Here is a 16,722-nt window from a genome sequence, read left to right on the forward strand (position 1 = left end):
AAATAATCAAATCTAGGCATATATAGACACCCCCAAACAAGTCAATTTAATAGAATAAACACACACCAACATAACCATTTTGAAAACAAATGGAATTATATAGCCAACAAAGACCAAGACCAGGTCTACAAATATATAAAAAAAACAAGTAAGGGAATTTGATTGTTTTTTTTGTCTTTCCCACCAGCTGCCTCGGCCCACACCCGCAGCACCACCTATAACAACTCTACAAGGGACAGGAGAGTCGTCGGGGTCATACTACAGGTGAGGCAGAGGCCAGCTGAGTTGTAGAGACGATTGGGCACGCTGAGTTACAGAGACAATGGACCAAGCTGAGGTATAGAGACGAGGGGACAAGCTGAGTTATAGAGACAATGAACAATTATAGAGACACAGCTTATCTTAGCCAGGGAGATGGAGCAGCTCAAGGCTTTGTCAGTGTGAGAGACAGCTACGGGAGAGGGAACGATGGAGAATGGAAAAAAAAAGATGGTTACTCCATCTAGATGTGCTGAGAAAGTGAGATGTAGTTCAAGAGACTTAATGGCTGTGATCGCATTTGTATCACTATTGATGATAATATTAACCATATGGACAAGAATCAGACAGATAGGGGGGGACGGGGAGCAACCAGGAGAAATCGCAGACATTAAGACTTAGAGCGAGAGAGAGAAAATACAAAGTGAGAATAAGACACGTAGGAAGACATAGAATAAGAGAGATAACAAGAAAGACACACACACACAAAATGACAACTACTCCAAGATGTAAGTGAAGTAACTAGAACAAAACCATCAAGGTGTAGAACAAATGCCATAGAGCTTACAGGTAGAGCACCACACAGGTGTTCCGGGAGCCCCTCTATCATCTGTGCTGTAGAGCACCACACAGGTGTTCCGGGAGCCCCTCTATCATCTGTGCTGTAGAGCACCACACAGGTGATCCGGGAGCCCCTCTATCATTTGTGCTCTAGAGAACCACACAGGTGATCCGGGAGCCCCTCTATCATCTGTGCTCTAGAGCACCACACAGGTGATCCGGGAGCCCCTCTATCATCTGTGCTCTAGAGCACCACACAAGTATTTCGGGAGCACCGGTGACATCCTAAGAGCTATATAACTGTATGACTGATATCACACGTGCGATTCCTGCACACTCTTTTGTGTTTTCTTTTGAGAGCAAGAAAGATATTTTGTAGACGCATCTCTTTCTCTCTCTCTCTCTCTCTCTCTCTCTCTCTCTCTCTCTCTCTCTCTCTCTCTCTCTCTCTCTCTCTCTCTCTCTCTCTCTCTCTCTCTCTCTCTCTCTCTCTTACCTTTTTCTTTATATTTCATTATATATGGACTTTTATATTCATAAATTTTAATAACATTCTTTTTAAGTTTTTTCGATACTAATTTTTCATTCATTCCGTAACTTTATAAGTTTTTTTGTTTTTCATATATATATATATATATATATATATATATATATATATATATATATATATATATATATATATATATATATATATATATTATATATATATATATATATATATATATATATATATATATGTATATATATATATATACATTTTCAAAGATATATATATATATATATATATATATATATATATATATATATATATATATATATATATATATATATATATATATATATATATATATATATATATATATATATCTTTGAAAATGTAATAAGTTTTACGAAACGCGCTCAAGTGTCGCGTCAGACTAGAAATAAAAATGAATTTTGGAGAATTGATTTTTGAATTACCACCAGCAGTGAAAAGAAATGTACGAAAGATTGAGAAAATTCGTGTTAGAATTATTAATCTTACTTTTTCGGTCATATTTAATAATATATATATATATATATATATATATATATATATATATATATATATATATATATATATATATATATATATCTTAAACTTTGTTAGGAGTCATGGAATAAAACCTTGGTTATATCTTCTCTTGCAATAATTCTGCTTTCTACACACACACACACACATCTACACACTCCTGAGCCCAATAGGCTCAGTAATCTGTACACCAGTTGATTGACAGTTGAGAGGCGGGACCAAAGAGCCTGAGCTCAACCCCCGTAAGCACAAATAAGTGAGTACACACACTCATACACACACAGGCCGGTTCATTGGTGTTTAAAAAATTAAATTGTTTAGCTAACCTAACCAGAAACGTGCCAACCCGAGCAACCCATCTATCCCATCAAGTCCGATGCGTAGAAAACGCCTGTATTCAGGCTCTTTAGTTTACACAAATACGTCACATTTTTTACGGATTTATCAATTCCGTAACAAAAACCCCGCTACGTAGCAGTAAATAGGTACCTGGGTGTTAGTCAGCTGTCACGGGCTGCTTCCTGGGGGTGGAGGCCTGGTCGAGGACCGGGCCGCGGGGACACTAAAAATCCCCGAAATCATCTCAAGATAACCTCAAGATAACGTATAAGGCGAGAGAACGGGTCGCACACACAAACATACATAAGTATACAAGATAAACAAATATACGATGTATGAATCACAATTGATAGCCCGTGTTTAATGTTATTCATTTTACTGAACTATCCAACCCATTTTGTATTTACTTTTTACTTGTAAATGCCTATATAGACACGCAGACAAATACATACTCACTTAAATCCATAAACAGACACTCTAGCACACAGACACGAAGATACATAGACTCTAGATACAGATACATAGTCACAAGACACTCGTAGAGACACAGAGACCTTCCAATCACAAATCAGAAAGCTCTCACTTCGATGTGTTTTGCCATCAGGAAGAGAGCCCAACTCAAGGCGCTCAGCCTTCCCCCCTGTGAGGTCAAAGGTCACCTACAGCGTCTCGAAGAGGTCACTATCCCATACCAACAGCAGCAGGATGGTGATAGTCAAGATGGTGTCATTAAAGGTGGTAATGAAGAAGATGGTGAGCTTGAAGATGATGATGAGGGTGATGGTGATAATAACATTAATGGTAAAGACGTTGATGATGATGATAAATTTGATGGTGAAGACGATGATGGTGCTGAAGATAATGAGTTCCAACAGAGCAAGTCGTTAACTCTCTACACCACTGCTGAGCTCAGGAGAGAGAGAGAGAGAGAGGGTGTCTTCTGGGATAGGGAGGGAAGGGGGCAGCGAGATTGAATTGAAATTGAAATAAGTTTATTGAAGTAAAATACACACAAAGGGATGAGGGTAGCTCAAGCTATTCTCACCCCGTTCAGTACAACGTGTTAATACATACATAGACACACATCACACAAGCAATAAACGCATTACCGAACATTCTAAGAGATAAACATATACATTTCCTCCTTTACACGGCAGCGAGGAATACCCAGTCTCCTCTCCTGGGCAGGACCAGACAATCAGACCGAACAATCAGAATTCCCGCGCGCACTAGCGACGACACGGAGGGTCTGACGACACGTTAGCAGGTCTGGTGAGACGTCTCAACAGATGCTTCGAACTTGCCCCAGATTCTCTTTGGATTAGAGACGAACAACGATGCTAAACAAAGGCGGAAATATTATCCAGTTATGGTTGCTTTCGTCACTCATCAACTTATCCATGGGTCGTCAATGTCCACGGAACATCAACGCTATTTACTATTCATCAATGTCTTCATCTGCTTGGAGACCACAGTGTCTCTTGTCCGAAGAGTCACAAGGGACTCGTCTTGTATTGTACCACTAGGATCATTTTCTCGAACTGGTCCAAGAACTAGGCTGTTCAGGTGTGGAGTTAGCGATGCTCAGAGCAGGTTGATGACCATTGAGGATAAATACTGTTTGTAACCACTGCTGTTATATACAAATAACAATTGTTTCTAACTACTGCAGTTAGCTATTGCGGCTATATAACCGCTGATGTTAAGCATTGTTGATGCTAACTACTGGTAACTACAGGTAATAATATTTGATAAACGTGATGCTATTATGTTAATATTGTATTATTGTAAGCATTTCTGTCTCTCTCTGTCTCTCTCTCTCTCTCTCTCTGAAGAGCCCAGCGACTTCATACTTCAACTAAATGTACTTTATTTTCACCCTCACAAACACACACCAGCAGCATCTTCTCGCCTGTAATGAACGCTTACTCTCCTGTGCGTTTATTCCTCTGTTTGACGCGTTTTCTCTCTCTGTCCACTCAACCTTCCTAATTAACCTGAACTTTGCTGTGTCACGCCGCAGGTAAAAGTGAGGTCCTTACTGATGGAGTGGAACCGCGCCTCACAGAAGTCGCTGGCGCAGGAGGGAGAGATGGTGTCTATGGTGCCCCTCAGTGTCCCCATCAGCCAGCACCAGAAGCACACCACGCCCACGCCCTCACCCATAGTCTCCCGCATCTTCACCCGCCGCCCGCCGATGGATACCCACGAAGAGGAGAACGACGAATCGTCCGGGTACAGCTCCAGCCATGCCCACTCCTTCAGGAGTTTTCATGATCTCACGAACTCCGAGCGACCCCATAAGGACCCCGTGTGGGAGAATCACCACTCGTGCTAGTGGTCTCGAGACCTCAGGTGAACCACTGGGACCACCATTACCTCAGGGGGCCCCTCTGGGACCACCATTACGTCAGGTGGTTCCATTGATACTACTGCAGGAAATGTCACATTTGCTCCGTGAGCGAACGTGTTGATTGGGCCCCTTTGGAAGTTTCCAAAGCCACACTAGCGTTCATTTTCTTCATGAGGTCTCAAGGCCGCTGCTAGAAACACCATGACCTCGCCTCTGGTAACTGCCACTTGAAGCCTATGAAGCCTTTGTGACTACAGACTAGTTATCAGGCAATAGCTCCTCCCACTGCCACCCTCTCGGCGACAGTCTACTCCTTCGGCTATCATTGCAACAGCATTCCCGTTCTGGAGTCTCAGTAGTGTATCGACAGGTGTCTTCAGGTCTGGTCCTGATATCTGAGTACACATACTGAATACACATACCGGAATACACCCCGACGAGCAGACACATGAGGAAACTCAGTTTTGCTCAATGCAATCACATTAACTTGATGTATCAATGATAAAATCAGTACAGGGCGATTGTTTATGAGTACCAAGTGAACGGGGCTCGAATCCTCCTCATGGCTCCTACTGAAAAGACTCAGTTTCACTAGTTGCTCATCACCGGCTGGTTTTGAATCCGTCTTCCAGTTTCCAGGACACTAGTAGCAGCCTCGTCCAGGTTCTCCACATCGAAATGCCAACGACTGGAAGAGGCTCTCATCAGCGCAGCAGGAGAGCCTCGAACTAGCTTGGTCCCATGCTGAGATGATTTTAAAGCTCCATATCCTGAAGAGTTGGTTCTCTCGACAGGAAAATGATTTAATACAGCCGCCCACGGCAGCTGCCCAACCTGGTTACCCCCATCGATAGCAGGTCCGAGGTTTTTGGTTCAGTTTCCCCTTCAAGCGAGTTCGAGACGAGAGTTGTGTTGAGATGAACAGACACTGAAGCAAAGTCTTGAGTTGACTCTGAATACGTGCTTCACAGTGTGTTGTATATCACAGTATTTTACACCTGCTTATTCAGCCCGCTGTGTCCCTGGGTAGGGTAGACTGTAACGTATATTTAGAGCACAACTTACCGCTCTGTCATAGTTAATAAAGGAACGGGTCAACCAGCGAGACGAGTCTTCGCTTCGGACTGGTGCTTTGGAAGTGAGGATTGACAGGTCCGTCACCTCACGGCTCTAAGGCTGCTACAGGTAGCAGTTTCCTGTGTGGGGTTTCCCTTTGAAGCCCTCATGAACCTCGCCTCTAGGTTCTACTCCCGTCTGTGAACCCCAGGTGAGAAAATTCACTGAACTTTATCCCTAAATAGTGACCTTTATCCCTAAATGACCTTCAAGGCGGTGAACCTTATGACTTACAACTCTGAAACTGAACACCTGTATCACGGAATTTGACGACTATGTTCATAAGAAATTGATATGTGATAGTGAACATTTAATGACCGGGGCCGAATAGTGTATGCAATGGCAACGAACATCCCTTCATTTAATTTATGTAATTGCAAATGCCTTTTTATTTATCAGTGTTGCTATAAAACGAATCAATGACCCAAGACCATCTTCATGAACCTTCAGTCAATACTCTAGATGATCTTAAATTAACCTAACCTAACCTAACCTAACCTAACCTAACCTAACCTAACCTAACCTAACCTAACCTTCAGTCAATACTCTAGATGATCTTAAATTAACCTAACCTAACATAGACCTAATATTAAACAAACATGTAATGTAATATAATACATATATTTATTTGAAAATTTTGCCTTTTTTTTTTAAGTACATCGAACTCCAGACTTTTCACAGTATGTCTTTACTGCTCAGTGGTGAAAGGGAGGCTTTGGTTACTGCGAATCCTGGTTCGAGTCTCACCACTATCTTTGGCAAGTGTACCTATTACTATCTTAAACTAAGGGTACAAGTGTATGAAATTGAGATGAGATGAGTTTCAGACACAGGTGTCTGAAACTAGGACACAGGTGTCTAATACTAAAACATATGTGTCTGAAACTATGGTAAAAGTGTCTGAAACTGGACAGGTGTCTCATACTGAATCATGTGTCTGAAACTATGGTAAAAGTGTCTGAAACTATGGTAAAAGTGTCTGAAACTAGGACACAGGTGTCTAATACTAAAACATATGTGTCTGAAACTATGGTACAAGTGTCTGAAAGTATGGTAAAAGTGTCTGAAACTAGGACACAGGTGTCTAATACTAAAACATATGTGTCTGAAACTATGGTACAAGTGTCTGAAAGTATGGTACAAGTGTCTGAAATTATAACACAGGTTTCTGAAACTAGGGCACAGGAATCTTAAACTGAATGGCAGGTGCCTGAAAATGAAGCACATTTATCTGGGACCAAAGTACAGGTTTCTGAAACTGAAGCAGAGGTGTCTGAAACTTAAACACATATGTGTAATTTATTTAGATTGACAGTTTTCGGCCAATACGCCATAGATATCTGAAACCACGACGCATAAATTCGAAACTACAGCCCTGAAATGATACCACAGATATCTGAAACTGTCTCAGAGATATCTGAAAAATGTGCCACAGGTGTCTGAAACAACGAAAAAGTACTCTTAAACAGCGAAACAACCGTTAGAAACTTACACACAAATGCCTGAAACTTATACAAAAATACCTCAAACTACAACACAGATATCTGAAACTTCAACACGGATGTCTGAAACTTCAACACGGATGTCTGAAACTTCAACACGGATGTCTGAAACTACAACACGGATGTCTGAAACTACAACACAATTGTCTGAAACTACAACACAAATGCCTGAAACTACAACACAAATGCCTGAAACTACAACACAAATGTCTGAAACTATGGCACAGTTTTCTGAAAATATGGCAAAAAATATCAGAAACTACAGTACTGATAGAAAGAGAAACCTTGCCATAAAGGCCCGAAACAGAACAATGTAGACAGGACCAACTCTACCAATCATCGTAGTTGATCAACGATGTAGATCAACTACATAACGAGACAGTATTTAGATAACGAGACAGCATCAAAAGATAACGAAGCAGCTTCAAGAAGTAACTATTAAACAAACGGTTGAACGTGGGAGAGTTATAATGAAAGAAATATGCAAGATAAAAATAGATCCCCAAAAGAGGATTATCCTATATGTAAGTCACACTTAAAGTGACTATATAGGAGCACATACTGACAGGACGGACAAGCAAATCAGGCAGTTCTATGTGCTGGTTGATGGTTAATGTAAATATGATGTCCAAATCATCCCAAATGCTCAATTTTGTGTCCTCTTCGTCCAGTGAGATATATATATCTCATACATATATACACACACATCCAGCTTGAATATATTTCATGTATATGAAATATATGTATATTTGCAAGTGAACAATAGGGTGTCAACAATGATTCTAGCGAGAAATTTCTCTATTGTCATAAGATTATCAGCATACGACATACTGAATCAGCCATCATTGCAAACAGGAATTGGACAAGATGCAAATGGATCTATAAGGGAGGTGCTTCACCCTCACCTCATCCTTGGCTATATATCATGCAGCAAGACAATTTGTAATATTACGGGCTATTCATGCCCGTGCCACCTCTTGGGTGGCTTAATCTTCATCAATCAATCAATTTCCCAATTTCCTACTCTGCCACTGACAATGTTAACAAGAATCAGCGAAACCCATCGCCAGGCCAAATACAATTGTGCAAATGAAATTGGGTGAGTAAATTTTTCAACTTCAAGTGAAGACAAATGTAAGGGAAATAGAGAAGATTCGCGCTAGAATCATTGAATCTCACACTTTTGTCACGGGTATATGTCTGTATGTATATATTTGGCAGAGGATATATATATATATATATATATATATATATATATATATATATATATATATATATATATATATATATATATATATATATATGCAGTAGTCTAAATTATATATTTTATAAAAGTATATATGACAGATATTCAATATGCCGAACTATTCTTAGTGTATAGATATGTGATAGTGTTCATATGTGTAGTTTTATAGTGTGTTGTGTTCATGTAGGAAGATCAAGAGCACTGTACTTGTGATGTATGGTGTGCGTGCGTGCGTGCACGTGCGTGTGTGTGTGTGTGCGTGTGTGTGTGAGTAAAAGAGAGATTGTTTCAGACAATCAAACTACTCTCCTTTGGTGCTGAGTGAATCTTGAGATATAATAATTAAGTCATCTGTCTACAGCCAAACAGCTTCCTCACCAGTCATGTAACCTGTTAGTTATCAAGGCACTCAAATGCTTCCATTATCCCATTCAATCGTTACCGTTTAACTATTAATGAAACTAATAATACAATTCTTCGTTAATAGTTCAATCCGCAAATCTAAACGCGACGACGTTTCGGTCGGTGTAGGAGCTTTACCGAGTGGTGATAAGGCTCTAAATATGGACCGAAACGTCGCTACTTTCAGATACATCCATTGGGTAAAAAAAAACACAATGGCGTGATATATCGATGTGAAGGTCTGGCTAGATGCGAGGAGGATTCGAACCAATGTTCTATTAAATGCCAAAAGCGTCGTGCGTTGATCCAAGAGGTATTTAACCTTTTGACTCCCTTAGTGGACTCAGTACTCTTCTGCATGGTGGAATAGCTTTTGTCCTCTCGTGGCTGAGTGGGCTTTGGCACGAGTGTGGTATTCACTAGAATGCAGGAGGAAATCCCTACTGATTTTTGTAGGGATTTCCTACTGAATCCCTACTGATTCTTCAACTGATTTTATTATAATTATTATTATTATTATTATTATTATTAATTATTATTATTATTACTGTCGTTATTAGAGGTATTTATAATGTTAATATCGTTATCTGTTATCAATCTGTTCATTATGGTCTGAAGACCGAAGTACTATCACTGTTTCTAGAGTTGAATATTTCACAAGAAATAAATAAATAAATATATATATATATATATATATATATATATATATATATATATATATATATATATATATGTATGTATATATGTATATATATATGTATATATATATCATGTATGTAAGTTAGGTTGTTCATCGTATGAATGAATGTATGACAAGTATATTTTTGTAATGTTGGTGATCATGAAGCTCATTATATTATATGTAACAAAACATAAACATTGTACACAAACACACACATATATAAATATATATATATATATATATATATATATATATATATATATATATATATATATATATATATATATATATATATATATATATATATATATATATATATATATATATATATATATATATATATACGGAAAATAATATTATTAATAAAAATGTGAAACTTCTTGCTATGTGGTGAGTCTGTCTTCTCTCCTCTCGTTGCTTCTGAATCACTGAATTACTCATTTAATTACACTAAACAAAATAATAATAACAGCTACAAGGACCTTCTAAAAGTTCCATGTTACTTGGAGAGTATTTTAGAACACAAGAAATACCAATTAAGGAGGAGAATATGACGATACAGGAGAATGGATAATAATAGGACAATTAGGGGGGGGCTGTTGGACAATTCCAGGCGGGTCCTATTTAATCACCCCCCTCCCCTCTCTATTGGTCCTAACAAGGGGGTCATGGTTACACCCCCCCCCCTCCTCCTCCCCTCTCACCCTAGGTCCCAGGCAAACTGAAATTTATTAACCGCTTAAAAAGGGACAATTTTTTAATTTCAGGAGAAAACGTATTATTTAAACGTGATTAATGGTCATACGAGAGCTATACGTTAGTAAACTGTTGTGTATATTAACTTTATATACTCATGTATGTTAACTCTGAAACGCAGAGACACTCGTGCATTAACAAAAATAAATGTAGAAATATATAAGTAAATATATATATGTGTACATACAAAAGAATGGGGGTGGTAGTAGAAGATAATATTAGTGTTCAGTGAGAAACCACAAGGTCTCCTCTGAATACTTTTTATTTTCTTCTCCGAGGCTATGGGTCCCCACATTGGCACCAGAGGTGGTACCCTCACAAAAAAAATGTTCTATTTATGTATAAAATTACGTGTTAATTAATGGTAAAATTAGCAAGACAACCTGATTTCAATCAGTGTAATTAAAGAACATAAGGTAAGGATGGTCCTGATATAGATACACCTGGCCAATTAATGTACCTGACATTGTGTCCTTAATTAGAACACATAAATACGATAATGCTAAGTGTGAGTGTGTACTTGCCTAGTTGTGCTTGCGGGGGTTGAGCTCTGGCTCGTTGGTCCCGCCTCTCAACTTTCAATCAACAGGTGTACAGGTTCCTGAGCCTATTGGGCTCTATCATATCTACACTTGAAGCTGTGTATGGGGTCAGCCTCCACCACATCACTGCCTAATGCATTCCATTTGTCTACTACTCTGACACTGAAAAAATCTTTCTAACGTCTCTAAGGCTCGTTTGGGCACTCAATTTCTACCTGTGTCCTCTAGTGCGTGTGCCCCTTGTTTTAAATAGCCTGTCTTTATCTACCCTATCAATTCCTCTGAGAATCTTGTATGTGGTGATCATATCCCATGTAGTTTTATGCCCCTGATGTTATCCTCTTGATATGAGCTTCAGGGGACAGGTCTGGCGTGATATCAATCCCCAGGTTTTTCTCTCTCTCTGACTGCTGAAGTATTTCGTCTCCCAAATAATACCTTGTATCTGGTCTCCTGCTTCCTACCCCTGTTCTCATTACATTACATTTGCTTGGGTTAAACTCTAACAAACATTTGTTCGACCATTCCTGAAGCTTGTCCAGGTCTTCTTGAAGCCTCAAGCTGTCCTCCTCTGTCTTAATCCTTCTCATAATTTTGGTGTCGTCAGCAAACATTGAGAGGAATGAGTCTATACCCTCTGGGAGATAATTTACATATATCAGAAACAGGATTGGTCCGAGTATAGAGCCCTGTGGGATTCCACTGGTGACTTCACGCCAATCTGAGGTCTCACCCATCACTGTAACTCTGCTTCCTATGCTTAGGTACTCCCTTATCCACTGGAGCGCCCTACCAGTTACTCCTGCCTGTTTCTCCAGCTTATGCATCAGCCTTTTATAGGGTACTGTGTCAAAGGCTTTCCGACAATCCAAAAAAATGCAGTTCGTCCATCCTTCTCTTTCTTGCTTAATCTTTGTCACCTGATCGTAGAATTCTATTAAGCCTGTAAGGCAAGATTTACCCTCCCTGAACCCATGTTGATGGGTTGTCACGAAGTCTCTTCTCTCCAGATGTGTTACTAGGTTTTTTCTCACAATCTTCTCCATCAACACATGTGTTGATGGTTCCTGAGGTCCCTGAGCCTATTGGGCTCTATCATATCTACATTTGAAACTGTGTATGGAGTCAGCCTCCACCATATCACTTCCTAGAGCATTCCATTTATTAACTACTCTGACACTGTAAAAATTATTTCTAACGTCTCTGTGGCTCATCTGGGTACTAAGTTTCCACCTATGTCCCCTTGTTCGTGTCCCACCCGTGCTGAAGAGTTTGTCTTTGTCCACCCTGTCAATTCCCCTGAGAATTTTGTAGGTGGTTATCATGTCTCCCCTTACTCTTCTGCGGTGTGTGTAATTACCTAAGTGTAGTTACAAGATGAGAGCTACGCTCGTGGTGTCCCGTCTTCCCAGCACTCTTTGTCATATAACGCTTTGAAACTACTGACGGTCTTGGCCTCCACTACCTTCTCACCTAACTTGTTCTAACCGTCTACCACTCTGTTTGCGAAAGTGAATTTTCTTACATTTCTTCGGCATCTGTGTTTAGCTAGTTTAAATCTATGACCTCTTGTTTTTGAAGTTCCAGGTCTCAGGAAATCTTCCCTATCGATTTTATCAATTCCTGTTACTATTTTGTATGTAGTGATCATATCACCTCTTTTTCTTGCATCACCTCAGTGTGTGTGTGTGTGTGTGTGTGTGTGTTTCAGCGTGTGAATGGGTGGTGTGGGTGAGAGCCTTTGCGTGTGTGCGTGTGTGTGCCTTTATCGCACAGCGGGTGGGAGGACGGGAGATAAACACAGTATTCAGTTCCCGAGTGAGATCACGAGCCCGTTGAATGCCTCCTTCTCTAACAAGATTAACTAACAAGATTATTACTATTATTGAATGAGAATGTATTAGTGATTACGATACGATATTTTAATAAACCTTTCACACTGCTGTAGACGTCAGAGAGGCATTCATCACTCTTAAGTTTCACAGTGAATCTCCTCTCATTCAGCGATGTGTTGCCACTCTAAGTTGGTTTCTTTACTCCAGTTGTTCTATCGTTTGCGGGTTTCACCACGGCACGATGCAGCAGCCTGCTTGCTGCACACTGCGTGAGGCCAAATACTATGATCTAGATTCTATATCAATGCAAATGTCCCGACTATTTGACGTTTATTCGCGGACCCGACTGATACACGTGTGACTCCCCGCCGACGGCCTACGACTGTGTGTGTGTGTGTGTGTGTGTGTGTGTGTGTGTGTGTGTGTGTGTGTGTGTGTGTGTGTGTGTGTGTGTGTGTGTGTGTGTGTTATTACCTAAGTGTAGTTACGGGATGAGAGCTACGCTCGTGGTGTCCCGTCTTCCCAGCACGCTTTGTCATATAACGCTTGTGTGTGTGTGTGTATGTGTGTGTGTGTGTGTGTGTGTGTGTGTGTGTGTGTGTGTGTGTGTGTGTGTGTGTGTGTGTGTGTGTGTGTGAATGTTTAATCTCCCCTGTTCACCCTTCCCTCTCAAATATTAATCCCATACTCCTGTCTCTGAAATCCAAAGCTATCTGATATTGGACCCCTCCTTCCCCCCGCCCCCCGCTATTAAATCCCCCTCCTCTAGCCGTCCTTTTTTTCCTCCAGCCCACCAATCAACCGAAGCAGCCAGTTCCGAGACCTGAGTCGAACTCGTCTTCACCTCCGCTAGAAGTATCTAAGTATGTTTAAACATTTATAATATATATATATATCGTCTTTTCCTACAATAATGTTTGCCTGTCAACAAAGAAACTTTCAGGGGGAGTGGTCTGGGGTGTGGGAAGGACATAGGCTAATCGGGGCAGTCCTAAATTGAATGATTTAATAAATTTTAATAAATTTTAAAATCATATAAATTGGTTAGCAATGTATATGACCAGGACGGGAATGGTCAAGTGTGGTCAGCGGTTCGAGGTTCCGAATGTCCAGCTGATAATTACCGATTATCAACGATATGAAGGTTAGGAATTTAAGAACATATTAAAAAATAATAATAAAAAAAACATTACCTGGGCTCGAACCTGCGAAAAAGTTATTTTTTTCTGGTCACACTCTCAACCATCATCTCCAGAAAAAAGTGCAAACCCCCCCTTCCCCTGAAGGATTACGCTAAGCATTGGTAAGCTTTTAACCGGATTTACCCAATTCCCGGAAGCGTCATGGGGACAGTATCCCATTGTCGGGGAACAGGAAACCGGTTAGGTTGACCGAACTCTGTCAAGGTCAACCAGCTGACCTTTGCAAGAATGCAATTCACAATCGACAAGGAATTAATTTGACAGCAAAATAAAGAGATATATAAACGATATAGGTATATAGACGATATAAGTATATGTGATATAAACTATCACATATACTTATATAGTCCTATGAGAGGGAGGTAGACCCGAAACTACGCTAATTACTCAACTATCCAGAAAATCACACAATCGCACGAGATCAAATATTACAAAGAGGGGGTCGGATCTGTGACCTTGTGGTCAGCAGATCGTCACACAATATCCACTCAGCCACCGACTACACGAAAAAAATGCCGTAAACTCCCAAAGAATGAAGCCAAGCGTTGCTTATAAGTCCCTAAGTTTACAACTAGTTTACACACAGCTGAACCATGCAGCTGTGCGTGACTTGTAGTTTCTTCAACTTGTAAGGTAATCCCCCACAAGCTGATCCTTCAAGCTGGTGGTAACCCGGAAGACAGGCAGCTTAACCTTTACTAATTTATAAGCTGTTAAGATGTTATAAAGTTCTTGACAAAGTTTTATTATTTGTTGATATATATATATATATATATATATATATATATATATATATATATATATATATATATATATATATATATATATATATATATATATATATAAGAAGGTACAATGGGTTGTGAAAGAGCATACATTGGTACTTGTGTGGTACAATCTTACAAAGTTACCAATGGTCGTGTTAAGAATGGAAGGAAGTGAGGGGAAGGAAGTGAGGGAAAAAGGTGAGGGGGTAGGAGGTGAGGGAAGGAAGTGAGGGAAGAAAGTGAGGGAAGGAAGTGAGGGAAGAAAGTGAGGGGTGAAGGAGATGAGGCTAATTACTTCACTTGGGCTGGAGCTCATTTAGACCATTAACTCGTTAACTTAACATATTCTTAAAGCCATTTTATTTAAGTCACATATAAAGAATTTTTATTTTATTTTAATATCTTATATTTGAATAACGTTTGAGTTATTTCTATTCATTGAGATTAAAGTTCCTTAAGTTTAAAAGTACGATAAGGTAGATAACACACCACAATATCAACTTAATGATATCCCAAGCGCAGATTGGGTAGTTACGGTGCTATAGAAGCTTCCAGAAGAGTAATTTAGTGTCATTTTTATATCATTTTTTACTCCCATATGGGTAGTAGAGAAACAGTCCAAGAAACAAACAGAAACAAATGAATAACTAAGCAACAACAGCATGAAAAAAGAAACAAAATAAAGAAAGGTGGATATTGAAGAATGTTTTTTGTCATGAGACCGTTCAAAGACCTGTCTGTCTGTCTGTCTGTCTGTCTGTCTGTCTGTCTGTCTGTCTGTCTGTCTGTCTGTCTGTCTGTCTGTCTGTCTGTCTGTCTGTCTGTCTCTCTCTCTCTCTCTCTCTCTCTCTCTCTCTCTCTCTCTCAAGAAGAAGAAGAAACCATCTTTCTCCCCTCTTCCTCTCGGCTAAACCCGTCATGGCTAACACCAACCACCACAGTCTGCTGCCTCACCCTCTAATGGAACAACAAACAGACCTCTGTCTTGCTCTGAAAAAAAAAAATGGAGCAAAATCACCTGATAATTCCCCATCATACAGCATTCAACATTATTATCGAGGAATATAGCATTAAAGTAGGCAAGAATGGTCTCTTTCATTTTATACTATAAAAAGGTAGCTTTTGTGTAGATAAATCCTTATTAAAAAAGGCTTGAATAATGCTCTCCGAGGAGCATGTCCTCGTCTCATGCAGCATCACGAACGAGGGCAGGCAGGATCATGCTGTCCTCGTCTCATGCAGAATCACGAACGAGGGCAGGCAGGATCATGCTGTCGTCATGGTAACCAATATCGTGGCATGGTAAGCATGCAATGTGTCGCAGAAATATATGCCGCCGAAATGATCGCCTGACCTGAAACTTCCCCCAATTATTACTCCCCAACAGCCTATATTAAAGGGGCTTAAAAGCCTTCGCCACGTGCGTAAAGAAGGATTGACGGCGAGGGATATCGTAGGTAACGTGATCGGAATCTCACATCCTGCTCAGCGTTAGGATGAAGGATTCAGAGAATCAATGTGACGAGCATCAAGGATTTTATATAATAATACCCGGCTAATACTTCCTTTCACTGGTCGCCTGTGTTAGGGAACCAGGAAACTGTTTTATTTGCAGGCAGAGGTGCAGGCAGAGGTGCAGGCAGAGGTGCAGGCAGCGGTGCAGGCAGAGGTGCAGGCAGAGGTGCAGGCAGAGGTGCAGCCAGAGGTGCAGGCAGAGGTGCAGGCAGAGGTGCAGGCAGCGGTGCAGGCAGAGGTGCAGGCAGAGGTGCAGGCAGAGGTGCAGGCAGAGGAGCAGGCAGAGGTGCAGGCAGAGGAGCAGGCAGAGGTGCAGGCAGAGGTGCAGGCAGAGGTGCAGGCAGCGGTGCAGGCAGAGGTGCAGGCAGAGGTGCAGGCAGAGGTGCAGGCAGAGGAGCAGGCAGAGGTGCAGGCAGAGGAGCAGGCAGAGGTGCAGGCAGAGGTGCAGGCAGAGGTGCAGGCAGAGGTGCAGGCAGAGGTGCAGGCAGAGGAGCAGGCAGAGGTGCAGGCAGAGGTGCAGGCAGAGGTGTAGGCAGAGGTGTAGGCAGAGGTGCAGGCAGAGGTGCAGGCAGAGGTGCAGGCAGAGGAGCAGGCA

General features: G+C 40.7%; 2 protein-coding genes across 2 annotated transcripts in view; both read left to right on the top strand.

Annotated features, from left to right (window-relative positions):
• Positions 1-8,397, top strand: part of LOC123753090 (adipokinetic hormone/corazonin-related peptide receptor variant I) — a gene marked incomplete at its 5' end in the record, with an annotated part of 83,073 nt that extends 74,676 nt beyond the window's left edge. Inside the window, 2 exons of the mRNA XM_069322389.1 lie at positions 188-264; positions 4,233-8,397. Coding sequence (XP_069178490.1) covers positions 188-264; positions 4,233-4,547 — 392 coding nt within the window. The remainder of the gene's footprint in view (positions 1-187; positions 265-4,232) is intronic.
• LOC138363360 (oviduct-specific glycoprotein-like) lies at positions 6,624-16,659 on the top strand. Its single transcript, XM_069322390.1, has 3 exons — positions 6,624-6,815; positions 7,219-7,422; positions 16,228-16,659. Exons 1-3 carry the CDS (start codon positions 6,624-6,626, stop codon positions 16,657-16,659), a joined length of 828 nt encoding a protein of 275 aa, XP_069178491.1.
• Positions 16,660-16,722: the final 63 nt, after the last annotated feature.

This window comes from Procambarus clarkii, chromosome 10 (genome assembly GCF_040958095.1).
Source record: "Procambarus clarkii isolate CNS0578487 chromosome 10, FALCON_Pclarkii_2.0, whole genome shotgun sequence".
NCBI classification, from domain to species: domain Eukaryota; kingdom Metazoa; phylum Arthropoda; class Malacostraca; order Decapoda; family Cambaridae; genus Procambarus; species Procambarus clarkii.

Excerpts from the sequence above, each read along its gene's own strand:
- LOC138363360 (XM_069322390.1), top strand. The coding sequence starts at position 6,624 with ATGGTAAAAGTGTCTGAAACTATGGTAAAAGTGTCTGAAACTAGGACA. Across the intron at positions 6,816-7,218 it reads TACAAGTGTCTGAAAGTATG|ATATCTGAAACTTCAACACG; the intron begins GTACAAGTGTCT and ends ACTACAACACAG. Across the intron at positions 7,423-16,227 it reads CACAGTTTTCTGAAAATATG|GCAGAGGTGCAGGCAGAGGT; the intron begins GCAAAAAATATC and ends TTTTATTTGCAG.